This window comes from Littorina saxatilis, linkage group LG17, assembly GCF_037325665.1.
Source record: "Littorina saxatilis isolate snail1 linkage group LG17, US_GU_Lsax_2.0, whole genome shotgun sequence".
Lineage (NCBI taxonomy): Eukaryota > Metazoa > Mollusca > Gastropoda > Littorinimorpha > Littorinidae > Littorina > Littorina saxatilis.
In genome coordinates, this window is record NC_090261.1 from 7,869,562 (window position 1) to 7,889,215 (window position 19,654).

Genomic DNA, 19,654 nt, shown 5'->3' on the forward strand with positions numbered 1-19,654 from the left:
ACAAGAACATAGTCACAAATCAGGCTGGATGTTTGGTATACAGTAATCTTCCTTTCATAAGCAGTTAAACAATTTTCAGAATAATGATGTTTTATGCTCTGTTCTGTCTTGTTTTCTTGTCGTTGTTGTTGTTGTTGTTTTTTTAGTGTTTTTTTCATACTGTAGCATTTTGACTTTGTATAAGTCTTCGATCTCAGACCATTACGGTCATTTGTTCTGATCAAAGCTTAAAGGTCAATGGAGACAGGGAGTGACGGTAAGGATAGATGTCACCACGTGACAAGTAGTCCCTCACGTCAGTCTCGTGGTCATACGTCACTCCTTGTTCTTTAGCTCTACTCGCCCTGCGATCTTAGCGGACACACGCCTCTGACGTGTGATTGTGATTAGCTGTTAGCTGGTGGGCGGAGCCTAACACATACAGTGCCTGTACCTACCACTCAGAAGTGTAATGAGCTAGTGAGAGCGTAGGAATAGCTATAAGTGGCATATGTGCTGGCAGGGTCATTTCCCATGCAAACGCAACGCGCTCGGGCCAAGACCATAACCCGCCGTTACCAGATAAATCATCAGTCTTACAAGCTACACGACCAATGTTGTACGCTTAGGCAGTCTGCCGTAAAAACTTGTGTACGTTGAACGTGGTTATGTGTTTTTAAACTTGAAGAATCTGGAGTTATGTCACAGACTTGTGTGAGTGTGTCCTATTTGACTCATGACTTTTTGTTTGCACTCTTAATTGGACCAGGTTCGCTGATCCGTCTCTGCATGTCCGGAAATCATAAAACCACGATTTCTGTTTTCAGCGGAGTTTGAAAAACCTGATCAACACCAATAAACGCACCCTTCTTCAATCAACTATACACAACTTGAAAACTGGTACGAATCTAATCATGTTTGTTTTGTTTTGTTTTTATTATGCTCTGATAACTTCGTTTCATTTGTTCATACTCATTCTATTTATCATAATTAAAAGTGTGTTGTTATTTTTTCTGTTGTTATTGTTGTTGTCTTTTGTATGCTTTTTTTGTTTGTCTTTTACTTATCTTATTTTAATTTCTTTTTTTTTCCTTCGATTTTTAATTGGATGGCAGAACAGAAATTGTTATTCTCTATTTTCAGAATCTGATTTCAACCTTTTCATCTTGTACGGTCTGATTTAATTTTGACCTGATAATTGAAAACATGTGTTGTTTTTGTTTTTGTTGTTGTTGCTGTGTCGTTTTCTTTGCTTGCAGTAGTCCTTTTACTTTGTTTCAGTGTGTTTTTTTCTCTCATCTGAATGCTTTGAAAATACCATTTTGAGCTGTCCAAAAGGTACAGACCGCGTTTTATGCTGCAGGATATATCGCTTGCAATGATGACAATATTACGTAAAAATATTCAATGTTCATAACAATTTTCTTTTTACACATTACACCAAGACTTAATGGCGAACATGGGTCTAATAAGAACGAATCATAGCAATGAAATAATACTGTCTTGAGGTCTTAAACGGTAAGTGTTATTCACATTGGTCTTTCTGCATCCGCATGCTTTAAAGTGAAATGTCAATTCTGATATTATCAGTCCTGCCACAGATATACACGGAATCAATTAATAACAATCAGTTTGTCGCAAACAAAAACCGGATTTGTCTCCTTTTGATTCATCTCATCACACGCTAACACACTGCTTATCGTACCTTGCGGTGACAGGATGCTTGCTGTGTGCACGCCTCACCTTGTTCCGGTTTTAGCGCATGCTCTGTTCACGAGTTTCAAGGCCTGTGAATCACTGTAGGATAACTCTCGTTCGTCTTTCCACGTCGACGACGGGTTTCAAGGCCTGTGAATCACTTTAGGGTGATTCTCATACGTCTTTCTACGTCGGAAAGAGTTTCCTAGTCTTGTCACTTTGGGTGATTTCGTTGCACTGTCACTGTCATAGTTGCCGCAATTACCTGAGGTGATAGGAATTAGCGTTCAGCAGGTGGGGCAAGGGGAGAAACGGATCTGGGGGCGGGGGGTCACTCTAAACGGCGAGTATTACTCACAATGAAAAGTTATAATCGGAAGGAAGTTTCCTGGCTTGTCTTCTACACCTTGGTGATTAGTTTTAGCGCAAGGTGGGAGAAAAATAAATGAAAAAACAGGCATTTAAAATCCTAAGAAGGTAACGTTTATGATCATAGTTAAGACAGAGAGGTACTAGCAAGCTGAGTAGATAATGGATGTGGAGGTGCAATCTTATGATTCGTATTCTATAAGAAGTAAATGCACGAAAAAGGGCAGGAGTCTGCAATACTTTTGTTTGTTCAATTTAAAATGATAAAACAAAAGGCACTGATCAATTCAAAACTGCAACTTCTGTTTTTGTTCTTTTCTCCCCCAAAAACGAAGAAGAAGTGGAATTCTTATACCGATAGCTCTTTTGAGATGTATAACAACTTATGCGTATTGTGTTCTTGTTTCAGAGCCAAACTCTGGAGTTGTTCCTCGTCCAGCATCAATGGCCGCTCCGGGAAGCACAAGGTGCTAAATGATCAACAACAGACAGAGACTGAAGATAATGGATCACGTCAAGAAAAAGACTAATTGCTAAACTACACTTCGGCTACAAGAGAAAAAAAATCGCCCTGCACACTTTGAACTTTTCAGTATTTAAGCAGATTTTGCGTTCGCCTTTTTTCTGGAATCAGTATTATCTAAGACAACGAAGATGGTGGTTATGGAAGAGTTCGCGGCCAGCCTGCAACTCTCCAGCCCTAACGGTCTCTCCGACATCATCTCCAGCAGCGACAGCACCAACATCCACATCCCAGAACAGATCCCCATCATGGACAACCACCACCACCTTTCAGCCATGGAGCCGGCGAGTCTTATCAACTCCGCCACCGTCGACGCAAGCGTCCGTCAGCTGCTCTTGCCGGAAGCCGACCTTGCCATCGAAGCCGCAGAGGCAGATTTCGTTTCGGACCTGCCTCTCGCTGTGCTTGGCGACGCTGCGGCGGGCTTGTTCAGTTCTCCGGACTCTTCCGCAGAAATCCTTGTCAGCTCAGAGTGGTCGGCGGAGCAGATTATCGGCGTGGTGGCTGTGGCGATCATCGTACCTTTCATCCTGGCCAGTAACTTGCTGGTGATCGTCAGCGTGCTGCGCTTCAAGCGGTTACAGCTGCCCACCAACTACTTCATCGTGTCGCTGGCGGCCGTCGACATCTTCGTCGCCCTCATCACACCCTTCGTCATCGTCGTCGAGGTCTTGTCGTCACAGGTGTGTACTACTCTCGTTGCTTTTTCCACTCAGTATGCATTAGCGTAATTTAGATGGATGTCATTAAGCAACTTTTTTTTTATTAATCGTTTTTGTTGAAGAATAAGCTCATAAGATCGATATTTTTGTATTTTTTTTTAAAGGAAACAGCCTCGATTTCTTTTTGTATATTGTGTATTGGGGCTTTCCATTCTGTTGCCCCAACACGGTTATGTGATTGTTTTGTTTCTAAGCCAACCTTGGGAGTTTACAACTGCATGGCCTCCAGTTCTTGAATCAATTGAAATCATTTCCTCTTTAACTCTTTTGGCTGTCTGTTAATCACTTGTTTTTTTTCATGCTGTGTGTGCCATGATTAGTCTTTGCCCTCAAATGCGTTGGTGGGTTTTTTTCTCCTATACTAATCCTTACCCTTGATGCTGTCCGCCAGGTGAACGACCAGTTGCTGTGCCTGGCCCCGAACCGCATCCTGATGACGGCGTGCGGCGTGTCCGTCCTGACCCTGGCCGCCATTGCCTATGACCGCCACACAGCGCTGGTCAGTCCACTCAAGTACGTGTCCGTTATGACCATCAGGAAGATCGTCACGCTGGTCACGCTCACATGGGTCTACTCGGCGGTCATCGTGTGGGCCCCGCTGCCCCTGGGCTGGTTCTCCGCGGTGGGGGAAGACACTGATGCTGCGGGCACCCCACACCGCTGCTCCTTCAAGCTGCTGCACGACAGCGCGCACATCCTCTTCCTGGCGGCCATCGTGGGTCCGGCCTGCGTGGTCATCACCGTCTGCTACTTCAGGATCTACACGGTGGCCAGGCACCACGCCAGAGCCATCGCCGCCGTGGAGAACTCGGTGCAGCAGAACCTGCGGATGCGGTTCATGATGAAGGACACCAAGTACTCCAAGACGCTGGCCCTGGTGATCGGGGTGTTCCTGGCGCTGTGGACGCCGTACTTGGCCTGCCTGATGGCCCAGGTGGTGGCCGAGGTGCACGTCAGTCCCTGGGTGTGGAACTACCTGACCCTGCTAGCCGTGCTCAACAGCGGCCTCAACCCCTGGATCTACGCCTTCAAGAACAACGAGTTCCGCGCCGCCTTCCGCAAGATCTTCAAGGGCTGTTTCGGCGCCGGCAACGACTCGCTGTGCTCCCGCTTCCAGAAGGACTCCAGGCGCTCCAGCGCTCTGTCCGACGTCAACACCTTCACCACCGGCTCCCCCACCACCACCTCCAGCCAGTCCAGGTTCAGCAGGGTCAGCCGAGGGTTCCTGGCCCCTGCAGGGAGGCTGTCCGACGTGTCGTGCGTGATTCCTGAAGGGGGCACCGTCAACCACGTGTTCAACCACAAGGACGTGGATGACTCTCTGTCCATCATCCACGTTCCCTCGCTACCTCTCGCTCTTAACGGCGCTACGCTGATTGGTCCTAGAACTTCTGACGCGTGCTTGGAGAAGCGCGTGTCGACTCTGCTGAGTTCGGACTCTAAGGCGTTCATCACGGACCTGCTGAGTCTCTACCTGCAGCACACGCTCATCATCCACAGCACGCATGTGGACATGGAGTCACGCGCTGAGCACGAGGCCAGAGGTCACTGCAGTCTCAGGAGGAGAAGCTCTGACAACAGCTCTCATGCCGAGCACAGTTACCATAGTGACAACACGGAGCAGACGTATCACAGCAATGACTCGGACTACCACAGTGACGACCAGGCTGAGGTCATTGTGCACAGTGATCGTAGGGCCAGCGATGACCATAGTGATCACTGTTACCATAGCGACGGTGGTGACCCCATCGAGGATGTCGACTCAGTAACTATTCAAGTCGGGTCGCTCCACCATCACACTTTGTGATATTTCGACTTTTTTAGAAACGTTTCTTTAACTTCATTTTCGACAAATCATCCATGACAAGTTTGTACAGTTTGACGGTTTCAGTTAATCATGACAGAATTTAACACAAACTTTTCTGTCGCTGCTTTTGTGCAGGCATCGTTTCGTGCGATTTTGTTACCTTGTGATCTCCCACTGACTATCTGCGAGACTGTGTATGATGAACAAAACAAAACGCTACAATTTACAACACACGTCAGATTTGTCTCATAATTATGTGCAATCCTTATACCCTATTCATCCAGCGTATCAGAGCCTAATAGTGTAACATCAACACAAACAATCGACACGACGGACTGCTGCTGATTGAAGACGGCTAGTAATACAACTGTTGCAATGAAATGAGAGATAGCTTTTCTACATGATTTTCGTGAAAGGATAGTCTCATTCCCCTAAAAGACAGCGCTAGCCTAAAACGGCATTGGATTGATACAAATAGACCGCTTTGTGTTCGCTGTTCATTGGCAAGATATTTTTTTATGTTTGGGTGGAACAGTGCTAGCCCAAACTGCTTTATTTTGGACTGATAAAAATGGAACGCTTATTGTTTGCTTTTGTGTGGCAACTGGATTTTCACTTGAAAAGCGTTAGCCCAAACGGCTTCGGACTGATGAAAATGGAACGTTTAGTGTTTACTGTTCAGTGGCAAGTGGATTTTTCACTTGAACAGCGTTAGCCCAAACGGCTTTGGACTGATCAAAAAATGAAAGGTTTAGTGCTTGCTGTTCAGTGGCAACTGATTTTTCACAAGAAAAGCGTTAGCCCAAACGGCTTTAGAATGATAAAAATGTAACGTTTACTGTTTGTTGTTCAGTTGCAGTGGGTTTGTTTTACACACAGCGTTAGCCCAAACGGCTTTGGTCTGTTAAAAAGGAAACGTTTCGCGTTTGCTGTTCAGTGGCAAGGCAAACGAAGCTTGCATCCACAAATTGTGAAAACGATTGTACTTCAGCTGTGCAGCTTTTCCCACATAGTACTGTGGTGAAACAGACACTATCAGTGCTGATTCTGGTCGAATACCGCTACATTTTGCCCTTTGTCTGAATTGAAACAATTTGTTAGAATCAAAAGACTTTGGAATTTCTCTTGTAGTAAAAGAATGTCAACCTCAGGAAAAAATGTTTTGTCTTCCTCGAGGGCATTGCTGTTTTTGTATTTTGTTTTTTATCACACAAATAATGTCTTTCACAATGTTGTTCTCTTTTTGTATTGATGTTGTAATTTTGTAATTTATTACTGTTTGGAATGATGTATTGTTAACAAAGTTTGCATTAACAGTATTTCGTCTTGTGCTATATCGTGCATTTTAGGGGAAAGCATTGTGAAATATGGCTTTGAAGAGAAAATGTAAGCTTGGGTTAAATATAAAGGGAAGAAAAGTGGGTATGGTTGTTTTCAACAGCACCGTTCAAACACACAGTATTCAAAACTATAAGGAACTATTTATTAGACTCTAAATTCTTGATAAGGATAGACACTTTTATTAAACTTTCGATCTTTCGTTAAAAATTACATTTCGGGTGTGATATGGCAAAGGTTGATATATATACATATATATATTCATCAGTTGAAAAGTTCTTACCCACATAGGCTGCAAATGGCTCTCTTCGTTGCTATGTTTTAATTCGTTTATTAAACTGTCAGGGTATGATATCTCACGAACTGAGAACGAATGCAGAGCGTGAAAGAGAGAGAGAGAGAGAGAGAGAGAGAGAGAGAGAGAGAGAGAGAGAGAGAGAGAGAGAGAGAGAGAGAGAGAGAGAGAGAGAGAGAGAGTGACCGAAAGAGAGAGAGAGTGACCGAAAGAGATTGTATGATGTGCTTTTATTTATTGACATGTTTCTACTTTTTATAATGCGATGAATTAAATCCACACGATTTTGTAGTTACTCACACTTCTGTATAATGTCTCTTTGAACGTAAACATGGGGCTCTGTTGTTTGAGTTTCAAATACGATGCGGACTAGTAAGAAACCATGTTGCTATTCATGATTTTGTAAGTTTATCTTTACAGTTTGCAGTCGTTTTGGCCTCGGAAATCTTGTGTTGTAAAGTAAATATATAAAAAGAGGAAGAGTGAGAGGGGGGAGAGAGTGATGGGGAGGGAGAGAGCGACTGCGTGTGAGAGAGAGAGAGAGAGAGAGAGAGAGAGAGAGAGAGAGAGAGAGAGAGAGAGAGGCTGGCACGTTGATAATCAGTACTGAAAAAAATAAACATTTATTTAAAAATCCGTATGTCGAAGAACAACCCTACATGTTTAAAGGTACTGCCCGACGCCACGCAAACGTAGAGAATCTGGGAACGTCTGTTCACCGTGTCAAAAAGACAACAACAACAACAAAAACAACAACAAGTGTTAATATACGTTAAATGTAAAATTTTTATAACAAAAGTTACAATAAATGATGGTTGCAAAAGTCATGGTTATAGTGAACTAGACTGTTCTGCTCAGGCCAAACCATGGCGGCAACACGGACATGTTACAGTCAATTTATTGACATGTACAGGGTCAACAGGTCAACAAACTATCTCTAAATGTTTGGACTAACCAAATGTCCAAAATACTCTTGAACGTAAAACTTTCAACTTTCTTTGATAACTTTTCTTTTTACCTGTCATTAAATTCGATTTTATTTTCTTGAACAACATTTGTGATCATCAAATATATGGCGTCGGGTGGTTCTTTTAAAAGCAAAAGAGACTATATACTTGTGACGTTGTGACCTGATTTCGTAATAAAAATATGTTGAAAAAAACATTCTGCCTATCTATTTTTCATTGACACCATGTCAATATCTGTTCATGTTTATCGTCATTGTACGTTGATGAGTGCAAGGGTGAGTGTTTGTGAGTGTGTGTGCTGTACGCATTCATTCCCAAACTTTTATTTTTTTCACTGAATTTTGTCAGTCTCTCTGTGATGAAAGCAACGATTGTGGAATTCTGTCACAGCTCCAATTATTTTTACAATAAATCATTACTACACATTACAAACACACATGGTAACAACAAAAAATTCAGCAAAAAAGAAAAGAAGTTTGAAAGAATATTCCTCATGCTCAGAAAACATGTTTCGAAACCTCGGATAAATACAGCAGAATAGGCCAATGCTAAAAGTTCACATCTTGAGGATGAAGAATGTCCACGCGATGGTTCTTCGATAGTGCAAAGAAAACAATGCAATAACTACGATAATATGTAAAGAACGACCTCCTTGTATTTTATCACACCTCTCGTCTCAATGCCACTTTTTTTTTCTCTCCAAAGGACTGTAGCAAGTACCCCCAAACTCATTCTACCTCAAAAAAGATATTTTCAATGCCATTACTTTTGTCAGTTATCCTCTGCTTTCTATGACCCTTTCACCAATGAGAGAGAACGTCAATATTTCATTTCTATTTGACTGACTATCCGACGCTCTATCATCAGACGAACAGGCAATATTCTTCTTCCAGATAGTAACTATTCAGACCTGTACTAAACGCAGAGCTGAGGAATTTTTTTTACTGTGATGAAAAAAAGCAAACGTGCTCGACACAGTTTTAAACCAAGATACACATAATGTGATTACTATCCACTAAAGGAGATTTTTAACGGGGGAAAAACAGTCAAGATACTACGCGTATGTTGCTTGTACACTCGTTAATGTCTAACGAAAGACTATACATAGATGTACACAGTAATTATCTACTACATACACAGTCAAAATGTTCTAAGTACACTCTAACTGGCGTTCTCGACAGACACGTACATGTCTACAGTGTTGAGGCGTTACGCAAGTTCTCGTAGCCACTACCTTGTTACGACGTATTTTGTACTTATACATATGGAATCTAGTTACGAAATCCGAGGTTACTAGGTCACAACATTACATCGTATTTCGTTCACAGTAGCTGTCAATAAACTCCAACGTAACACAGAATTAGCAGAGACGAAGAAATACATTCGGCCGCTCGCCCGCGGCGACTGGTGAGTTTGCCGGGCAAGTAAAAATCGAAAATCACTCGCCAATCGAGCAAGCGGCAAAGTTTGTGAACTGATGAAGTAAAAGTTTCCGGTTTTCAACCGTACTGTTGTACACTTCAATATCATTGCAAAATATATCTCTGTTGCCAACAAGTTCTCTATTTGCCTACTAATTCAATTGGCTTGACTAACAGTTCCTCTTTAGCCTGAAAGTGAGTTTACAGAAAGACTACCCTTATCAGTGGAAAACATCAACACAGTTTTGAGCTAGTAGAAATGTATGTGGGCTAAGGGTTCAAAAAGTTACTAGCCCGTTGAAAGTTTGATTGCATGGGTACGGGTAAAAATGATGCATAGTGTGATCTGACAATATCATGTGAGTGTAGAGGGCCCCAAAGGGTTTAAAATCGTGATCGTGATTGGCGTTTTTTGACCTTTCTGTGACCGTGATTGCCGAAATTTCCATTTCTGTGATCGTGATGGGACTTTGCCCGTGATCTGTGATGACAAAAAAATCAAGTCTCGTGATCGTGATCGTCATTTGTTTTCGTGATCGTGATGGGCATTATTGCAAAGCATTTTATTTTCAACGTACATTTTTCACAGCTGTATCACTCTATGATCCTCTATTCGTCAAGGTGTTTGTGATCGTGAAAACAAAAATCAAGGTAACTGTGATCGTGAAAGCTAAAATTTCCCTTCCCGTGATCGTGATGATACCCCCCCTTTGGGGCCCTCAGTGTAAATGCGTGGTGCTATGGTTGTCTGGAGAACGACAATGGCCTAGTACCTTGCATAGCGTCAACACCGTGGTTTTAAACAGGACGGAACTTCATCTCTGCAAACTTCAAGGAGTGACGTAGATCCTTCTTCCAGTCGAACCAGAAGACCCCCAGGCCATCGCCCGGTAAAGTGCTGTTGAACCAGTAGGGGCCGTTGAGGTGGCTGTCGTGACAATCAAGAAACCACCAGGCGCCTCCGTACATTATGGCACAACTCTCGTTCGCAGCGATGTCGTTGTCGGCGTCCTTGGTAGAGAAGGGTATGTAGCTATGTTTCCCTAACGAGTCGCCTTGAAACACACAGTAAAAGGTTCTAGTTAATGATAGTGAGAGGCTAGTCATTGTATGAGGAGTCATGGATGGCAATATTGTATAAGGTGTGCTGAGATCGTCAGTGACGAAATTGTGACACACACACACACACACACACACACATACACATCCACACACACACATCATGTACACACGCACGCACACACATGCACACGCATACACATTCAATTTTAACAGCACCAAAACTTCAACGAAATAAAAAGATCTTACCATCACTGCAAACAACTGTGATGCGGCTAATACAAAATAGCAATCACTTTAAATACAATGTTGCCCTTTGTCAATCTTGATAGTGTCTTACATAGGTGTGTGCAGAAATGGTTTCAAGTTATGTGATTGCACACACACGTCAAGCACTTACCAGCGTTTCCCTCCTGGAAGGTCACAACACTTAGCCTGTAGTTAGAGCTTTCAGAGTTGATGAAGAAGTTGGAATAGTTAGCGTAGGCTGTGTCCCCATCCCAGTCCCCCAGGTCCACTCTCAGCTCATAGCTCCGGTCACTGGGGGGTGTGGTCATCTGATGCACAGCCTCCAGACCTGCAGGGAAACCAGTCCATAGCTCGTTGAAGTACACAAGCAAGTGAGGACATTGACTGGAAAAGAGGCTTCATATCATCATGCCATTTTCTTTTTTTCTTCTTTTCTTCTTTTTCTTTTGTGTGGGAATCAGCTTTCTTCTGAGATATTACGGCTTATTTTACAATCCTTATCATATTAAAAAAATATCTATATAAGGTTAAGGTAAATAAAATAATACTTAAATAAACAGTAATCAATCAATCAATCAATCAATCAATCAATCAATACATAGACAAATAAACAATTAAATACATTCATCATGCTATTTCTATTGAACATGACAAGCTCAAAACAAACAAAAAATAATCCCGTCAAAATAAAAGAAACCGTCGTCGTTGTTGCGCTGTTGTTTTGTCCTTTTTTCTTTTTTTGACTAAATGTTTTAACATAGACGGGGAATCGAGACGAGGGTCGTGGTGTATGTGTGCATGTGCGTGCGTGCGTGCGTGTGTGTGTGTGTGTGTGTGTGTGTGTGTGTGTGTGTGTGTGTGTGTGTGCGTGCGTGCGTGCGTGCGTGCGTGGGTGCGTACGTGCGTGCGTGCGTGCGTCTGCGTCGTGTGTGTGTGTGTGTGTGCGTGCGTGCGTGCGTGTGTGTGTATGTGTGTGTGTGTGTGTGTGTGTGTGTGTGTGTGTGTGTGTGTGTGTGTGTGTGTGTGAGTGTGTGATATCCCCGGATAATTTTTTTATTTGTTCGATACATTTATTTGATGACGTCATATCCGGCTTTTTGTGAAAGTTGAGGCCGCACTGTCACGCCCTCATTTTTCAATCAAATTGATTGAAATTTTGGTCAAGCAATCTTCGACGAAGGCCGAACTTTGGTATTGCATTTCAGCTCAGTGGAGGCTTAAAAAATAATTAATGAGTTTGGTCTTTAAAATCTTAAAATTGTAATTAAAATTATATTTTTATAAATCGACCCAAACACAATCTCAACTTATTCTTCATCATTTTCTGATTCCAAAATCATATAAATATGTTATATTCGGATTAAAAACAAGCTCTGACAATTTAAAAGATGAAAATTATGATTAGAATTTAATTTCCGGAATCGATTTAAAAACAATATCATCTTATTCCTTGTCGGTTTCTGATTAAAAAAACATATAGATATGATATGTTTGGATTAAAAACAAGCTCAGAAAATTAAAAAGAATAGAGATACTGAAAAGCGTGCTATCCTGCTCTGCGCATCCACTACCGCGCTATTCTGGCTTGTCAATTTCACTGTCTTTGCCACGAGCGGTGGACTGACGATGCTACGAGTATACGGTCTTGGTGAAAAAATGCAGTGCGTTAAGTTTCATTCTGTGAGTTCGACAGCTTCACTAAATGTTGTATTTTCGCCTTACGCGACTTGTTTTCTTTATGATGTGTCATTTGTTGAAGCCTGGCAAGTGCGCATTCACAATAAGCAAAGACAATTATTCGAATAACTTCTTAACACGCACGCACGTACATAATATCAGACATAGTACTGTTTTCAAAAAAACGTTTGACCCTTATCCGCCATATTCCTTCCACATTTACCAACAAAACCCTGTTTTCTCACCTAACCAGAACTCGCCCGTCGGGTCCCCAAAGCCGTTCTTGTAGTCTTCCCAACCGCGGCTAAAATCCACACTGCCGTCCTGACGTCTCTGAAAGACGGTCCAGTCGTCGTCACAGTACGCTGTGACGTTGAAATGTGGCGTCACTCTCAGCTGACGTACACCACAACGGGCGCCTCTCTGCATGGCCTCTGCACAGTCTGCTGGGAGAGGACCTAAGACGGAAAATTATTTAACCTTTGAGTAACGGACACACTCTTCTTCTTCTTCGTTCAAATACTGAAACTCCCACGGTTTTTGCGTTTATGACCGTTTTAACCCCACCATTTAGGCAGCCATACGCCGGTTTGGAGGCTAACGGACACACAAATATGAGTATAAAGTTAAATATCAATCTGTTAGCTATGCTGATCATATCAGTGGCATGGTATAAGACATATTTGTCGTGTCGTACATCAAAGCGGGAGAGGAAACACAAGTATATTTAACTGAGCAGGAGGATGCTAGCCAACCGAACTGTAATGTCCATCGATCTAACCCTAACCCTAACTTATCTACTATCTAATTATGAATCATGATTCACCCTCAGTGCCAGATATTAAATGAATTAAAATTCTACAATTAATTAACTAATTAATGTATTATTTTACTCAAATCACACTGGAAAAAAAACCAGGAGCGCCATTTTCCTCAAAAATTATTATAAGAAATACAAAATCTTGCTTGTCAGTAACTGTTAACTTAAGCTTTATTTACAAAGATCATCTTGTGGTGATTCAACGAAAAAGAGTTTAAAAAAAGTGAACAGTCGATGACACATAGTCCTTTCAAGGATGAATAGATCAGTCGGTCAAACTGTTTGATCAAAAAGCAATGAAATCCTCATCAAACAAGTAATTAAAATCTTATCACGCATACAAACATACTACACAAAATCATTGAGCACATGCAGTCTACAAACACATTAAAGTGGAACGTACCTGGAGTAAGCTTGTCCTCTATGGCAAACAATTTTGTCCCAGGAGAATGCGTGTGATTGTCTTCCAAGGTCATATTCCATGTTGAATGACCGCGACACGACCTTGGTAGGTTGACCTTGTTGAAGGTGAAGGTCAGGCAGCATTTAAAAGTGGCACATTTACGCGCACAACCTACCAGTGACCTTGCTGTGTCTTGGAACAAGAGGCCTTTGGTGAAAATAGCGTCTTTCACAGCTGTGCGTCTAAACAGATTGTCTTCCTGTGTTTCTGACGGCCTTGCAATCTTGAAGACTGCCCAAAGTACCACCAAGATTAAATCAGTCAAAGAGACCTTCATAGTCGACCAGGCTAGAATCTGTCACTAAGCATACAAAAAAACTTCAGACTAAATTCACAACTGATCCCGTTTCACTCAAACTGCAAGTGTGCACGTGCGCGTTCTATGACAGGCTGGCAGGCAAAATGCCAATACACCCAGAACTGAACTGACAAAAAGAAACACATTCGTAACAGGCACACCTCAAGTTGTCACCACAAAGACAGCAACTGAGCTGAAGTCATTAAAGCATATGTGCTAATCATGATCAGTAAACAAATCAAAAAACCATCACGCCAAAAACCGGCACGCATAATGGCGTTGCAAATTATTTGAAGGCTGTCCTGCGCCGGTACAGGGTGAAAAGGAACTGTTGACAATCGTGCGACAATGATGCGCATAATGCCGTGCCCAGATATTCCAACTGGGAATATGTTCTGTCATATTGCACTATAAATTATGAATTGCCCTCGTTTGGACTTAAAGAGACAGTAACCCCTGTCGTTTTACACATGCAAACCATCCTCTCTCTCTCTCTCTCTCTCTCTCTCTCTCTCTCTCTCTCTCTCTCTCTCTCTCTCTCTCTTTGTGTATATGTGCGTGCGTGCGTGCGTGCGTGTGTGTGTGTGTGTGTGCGCGCGCAAAAAGTACGGCGTGACAAATTGAAGGTATAGGCTATCGTATCAGTACACAGCAAAACTTTGGCGTCGTAAGCCAATCGTAAATCCTTTTGTTTGGGATGGATTAAATCAGACACTGAGCCGCTTTCTTTTCAAAGGAAGTTCTCAATCAGTTCAGGATATCACATGAACGTCGATGCAGACCAGTGATTTCGGATTTGAATGGAAGTCATCGTCACAAAAGAAGCATCGTCTTTTGCGTCGTTCTAGAAATGTAAACAAAAACAACCGATCTGATTAACCTGGCAAAGGGAAGTAAGCGCTTTACATGCATACGACATGAGTAAACAATTATAATTTATTATATTTTAACAAAAAATTTAAAGTAATAATATAATAAGACCAGGGATCACGCTAGCTTTTTAAACAAGAAGGGCAAAGCCCATACGACTCACATGCTTGACCTTGACAGCAATGACATCATACACTAAGAACTGCTTTACACATTTTTCCTACCAAAATACATGTGACCTTGACCCAAGGTCAAGGTTTGTTTGTTTGTTTGTTTGTTTATTTGTTGCTTAACGTCCAGCCGACTACGCAGAGCCATATCAGGACGAGGAAGGGGGGGATGAAGGGGGCCACTTGTCAAGCGATTCCTGTTTACAAATGCACTAACCCATCCCAGCAGGCTTTAGTAAAACTAAATTAATACCTACTGGAAGATTACCAGTTTCCAGTATGTTAAAATAGGCTTAACCTATCTACTGCTGGACTTACATCAGAACACTAACAGATTAAACTATACATGAATCGCGAGACAAGCGGCAAGAGAAGAGATTTTTGGAAAAAATACAGGTGAATGAGCAAGAAGGCAGAAAAAAGAAAAGAATTCATGAAGAAAAAGAGAGCATGACAGGAAAGAGGAACCAAAAATCTACCTAACAGCAAACTAGAAAGCTCCTGCGGTTCCAAAAACAGGAGGGGCCTTTAATTTCATAACCGCAGTGCCCCACTGCGGGAAGTCAAGGTCATCCAAGGTCATGCAACACAAAGCTGTTAATTCAAGACATAGGAAGTACAATGGTGCTTATTGGCTCTTTCTACCATGAGATATGGTCACTTTTAGTGGTTCACTACCTTATTTTGGTCACATTTCATAAGGGTCAAAGTGACCTTGACCTTGATCATATGTGACCAAATGTGTCTCATGATGAAAGCATAACATGTGCCCCACATAATTTTTAAGTTTGAAACAGTTATCTTCCATAGTTCAGGGTCAAGGTCACTTCAAAATATGTATACAATCCAACTTTGAAGAGCTCCTGTGACCTTGACCTTGAAGCAAGGTAAACCAAACTGGTATCAAAAGATGGGGCTTACTTTGCCCTATATATCATATATAGGTGAGGTATTCAATCTCAAAAACTTCAGAGAAAATGTGAAAAATGTGAAAAATAGCTGTTTTTTAGACAACATTTATGGCCCCTGCGACCTTGACCTTGAAGCAAGGTCAAGATGCTATGTATGTTTTTTGGGGCCTTGTCATCATACACCATCTTGCCAAATTTGGTACTGATAGACTGAATAGTGTCCAAGAAATATCCAACGTTAAAGTTTTCCGGACGGACGGACGGACGTCCGGACGTCCGGACGTCCGGACGTCCGGACGGACGGACGGACGGACGGACGACTCGGGTGAGTACATAGACTCACTTTTGCTTCGCATGTGAGTCAAAAACGCGTAAGTCATACGCAACGAAACGAAAAAAACGCGTCACGGACCAATATTTTTGCGTACTACGAAAACACGTACAGACACAAACAAAACACGCACGAAAGACTTAAAGACACTCCTTACCTAAATACGGCGAGTTTTCCTGTCGAACTCCGCGCACGCCTGTTGAATAACACCCCTGCTGTCTCCAACTTTCGGGCCTTGCGAGTTTGTTTCCCGCTCTAATACGACTAGACACACTTTCCGCCTTTAGGAAGCGCGAGATGGGAGAGCAGCTAATGTCTGTTTCATTATCCGACAATACATTATCTGGTAATACCCTCGTTGCGTTCGTTTGCGATACTTCGATGCAAAAAGAAACGGACTTTAGTTTTGACGCGCAGATTTCATGTGTGTCGTCACTTCTCGAGCCCTATAGTCAGTTTCAGGATCGGGTGATTATTAAGTCAGAGCAAAAGCGCTGCGTGAAGACAAGAAAAGGTTACAATATTTTTGCGTATGGCTTACGCGGCGCGGCGAAAAAAACGCGTCAGCGACTTTTAAAATGCGTCAAATACGCAAAAATCGTGCGTAAACGCGATCCCTGTAAGACACACACACACACACATACACACTTTCCTCCAATATCACTGACATATAAAAACAAGAGTTTCAAGTTTTAACACAAGTGCGCCACTGAAATTTAGAGTGATGGGACTTAAACAGCCATTTTGAGTTGTTAGCAGTTTTGCACCTTTCAATCTGTCTACTTTCATGAAATGCATATGATTACACTATACAAATTCATCAAAGTCTCTAAAAACATATTTCATTGCACCAACCCGGCGAATTTTTCTGTCTTTTCATTCACTCTTCCGATAAAAATTCCGATTTTCAACCCTTGACAACAGACATTTCTGCTCGCCCAACGCGGGAACGTCGTATACCGTTTGAACAGCAGTTCTCTCCCCTGTGTCATTCGGCGGTTATTTTCGGTTAAATATGGATTCTCCTGGGGAAACCCCCCTATTTTTCAAACAAGCAAACCACAGACACTTTCCATATACGGGGGTATGACGTAAATACCTGGCCACGATTGGTCAGATAGGCTCGCGTGGCTTTTCGCGTTTTAAAAGTCGTCTGCTCACAGCGTTTAGTTTTCGACTGAGTTTGCTTAGAAAAATGGCACGTGTGAAAAGATCAACGCTCCGAAAAACACATCATAAAGGCAAGTGTACGAGAAGACAACAACTGAAGAGTTGCAGAGACAAGAGAACAACTAAAACACAATCGGTGACCAAGCGCACAAAATCTGGATCGACCGCTGTGGCATGCAGATCAAATTCTGCGTCAGGACTGAGAGTGTGTTCTTGGCGGTTTGACGCGAAAACAATTCAAGACGAACACATAGGCCTACACAGCAGCCACTGGTCAAAAGCGACAGGTCCAGAGGCTTACCAAACAAGGAGATGTCTTGTTGATTTGGAAACCTTTGATGGTATTGACTTGTAAACGAACTTTGTTGTCCGCAATGTAAACAGCCAACTCTGTCACCATGCCCAGACTCAAAACAGAGACACGGCCTTGCAGTGTACGCGCATGTGAGGAAGTTGTTCCAGGTACCGCTGGATACCTTGCTTCCAAAGAAAGCGGTCAAACGGATTATGGTCTCATCAGGCAAGCCGTTTATTCGTCCAGACTCCTTGATATGTGGGCTAGGTGCTCAACAATTTAACACATTTTGTGAAAGTTTAGATTTGGTAGGCATGGATCACAAAACCTTCCAGAAGAAAGCTGATAAACTCTATCAACGACTTGATGTAGATCTACTGGAGGAGAAAGTATTCAGTGAGGCTGTCCGTCAGGCCAGACAGATACACGCAACGCACAATGGAATGACACTGTCTGATGATGATGTTCTTGATATCAGTGTAAGCTACGACGGATCATGGCTGACCAGGGGGCACTCGTCCCACATTGGAATAGGGTGTGCTGTAGTCTAGACGTGCTGACTGGAATTTGCTTTGACGCTCATGTTATGTGCAACTACTGTCATACGTTTGCCAGACAACTGGAAACAAACTTCTCCAGGAGAAACCCCTGGAGTATGCTGCCTGGCTGGTAAAACAACTGGACATCTGTGACAAGAATTTTGCAGGTGAGTGCGTAGATCTAAACAGTGTGTGTGTATGGTGCGTTTGTGAAGACGTTTGTTGAAATGGGATGATAGTGTGTTGTGTTTGAATTTTACATAGATCTGTAAGTGTTTGTGAAAATGTGTGTCAGTGTATGGAACACGAAGAGGGTCAAATGTTCGAGCAAGTACTCGCGCATTTACTCGAGCACTTTCGAAACTGCTCGAGTAAATGCGCGAGTACTTTTGAATCGGAGATTCCCGAGTTGTACCGAAGTCATTGGTTGGGTTTATTGAAAACTTGACCCGGAAAATTTACTGAAACGACGCATCTGTAGTCGTCATGGAGGCGGGAAGGGCGGTCGCTGGGATTATTAACGATCGCATCAGGGAATTGGCGGACAGACCTACTGGGATGGTCGATCGGTAAGTATCAGTGTACTTTTAAATTCAAATTGTTAACTTTTTTGGCTTTGGCTCGCCTCGGCTCATGTGCACGGTGTCATGTAAAATATTTAGAAAATATGCCAAAAAGATGACTGTTCCGCGACAAGTTTTTGCTTTACCCGCTCGTTACTTCTCGGAAATACGCGAGAAAGTACTCGCGCATTTAAATGCGCGAGTACTTTGAAAGTGCTCGAGCAGTTCTGAAAGTGCGCGAGCAGTTTGAAACTGCTCGAGCATTTTCAAAAGTGCTCGCGCATTTCCTCGAGCAGTTTCGAAAGTGCGCGAGCATTTTCAGAAGTACTCGCGCATTTACTCGAGCAGTTTCGAAAGTGCTCGAGTAAATGCGCGAGTACTTGCTCGAGCATTTGACCCTCTTCGTGTTCCATATCAGTGTTTTGTGTGCGCTGTCTATGTGAAGTGTACGTGTGTGTGTGTGTGTGTGTGTGTGTGTGTGTGTGTGTGTGTGTGTCTGTGCGTGTTTGTGTATTTGTGTGTGTTTGGGTACTAGTCCATGCATAGTAATACATGTACTGAACAAAAACAATGATAGCGTCTATGTTGGTAGATCTGTGGCTGATTGCCTTGTGTGTGTGTGTGTGTGTGTGTGTGTGTGTGTGTGTGTGTGTGTGTGTGTGTGTGTGTGTGTGTGTGTGTGTGTGTGTGTGTGTGTGTGTGTGCATGCGTGTGTGCATGCATGTGTGTGTGTGTGTTTGGGTACTAATCCATGCATAGTAATACATGTACTGAACAAAAGCAATAATAGCGTCTATGTTGGTAGATATGTGGCTGATTGCCTTTTGTGTGTGTGTGTGTGTTTGTGTGTGTTTGTGTGTTTGCTATTCAGTGGCTGACTTTGACTGAAACGGTGGTTTTATTTTTAGGTTCCAGTGGCATCATGGAAGTCGAGGCGGCTCGGGTTCTGTGGGGCAGGTCAGTGTCGCAGCACAATCTGCGATACACAGTTATCCTGTCAGACGGTGACACAAAAACCTTCCAGGAACTTTCCAAAATAAAGCCTTATGGAGATCAAGTAACCATCGAAAAAGAAGAGTACATCAATCACGTTTCCAAGCGTCTTGTAACAGCGCTTCG

General features: G+C 42.7%; 2 protein-coding genes across 3 annotated transcripts; one reads left to right on the plus strand and one right to left on the minus strand.

Moving 5' to 3' along the window:
- Positions 1 to 477: 477 nt before the first annotated feature.
- On the plus strand, positions 478 to 7,895 carry LOC138953958 (beta-2 adrenergic receptor-like). Of its 2 annotated transcripts, XM_070325974.1 has the most exons (3): positions 478 to 879; positions 2,456 to 3,252; positions 3,683 to 7,895. In XM_070325974.1, exons 2-3 carry the CDS (start codon positions 2,701 to 2,703, stop codon positions 5,096 to 5,098), a joined length of 1,968 nt encoding a protein of 655 aa, XP_070182075.1. In that variant the 5' UTR covers positions 478 to 879; positions 2,456 to 2,700; the 3' UTR covers positions 5,099 to 7,895. The 2 variants fall into 2 exon arrangements, with proteins under 2 accessions (XP_070182075.1, XP_070182076.1); XM_070325975.1 differs by lacking the exon at positions 478 to 879 and having other exon boundaries at positions 2,304 to 3,252.
- Positions 7,896 to 8,076: 181 nt separating this feature from the next.
- On the minus strand, positions 8,077 to 14,060 carry LOC138953959 (microfibril-associated glycoprotein 4-like). Its single transcript, XM_070325976.1, has 4 exons — positions 13,329 to 14,060; positions 12,351 to 12,563; positions 10,580 to 10,756; positions 8,077 to 10,175 (listed from the first exon to the last, which is right to left on the minus strand). The coding sequence occupies exons 1-4, from the start codon at positions 13,663 to 13,665 to the stop codon at positions 9,919 to 9,921; spliced, it is 984 nt and encodes a 327-aa protein (XP_070182077.1). The 5' UTR covers positions 13,666 to 14,060; the 3' UTR covers positions 8,077 to 9,918.
- Between the last annotated feature and the right edge of the window lie 5,594 nt (positions 14,061 to 19,654).

What these genes read in the sequence shown, in the direction of transcription:
- LOC138953958 (XM_070325974.1), top strand. Translation starts at nt 2,701, where the DNA reads ATGGTGGTTATGGAAGAGTTCGCGGCCAGCCTGCAACTCTCCAGCCCT. An exon ending in TCGAGGTCTTGTCGTCACAG is followed by an intron (nt 3,253 to 3,682) that starts GTGTGTACTACT and finishes GCTGTCCGCCAG; the next exon opens with GTGAACGACCAGTTGCTGTG.
- LOC138953959 (XM_070325976.1), bottom strand. Translation starts at nt 13,665, where the DNA reads ATGAAGGTCTCTTTGACTGATTTAATCTTGGTGGTACTTTGGGCAGTC. An exon ending in GACGGGCGAGTTCTGGTTAG is followed by an intron (nt 10,757 to 12,350) that starts GTGAGAAAACAG and finishes GTTTCCCTGCAG; the next exon opens with GTCTGGAGGCTGTGCATCAG. An exon ending in CTTCCAGGAGGGAAACGCTG is followed by an intron (nt 10,176 to 10,579) that starts GTAAGTGCTTGA and finishes GTGTGTTTCAAG; the next exon opens with GCGACTCGTTAGGGAAACAT.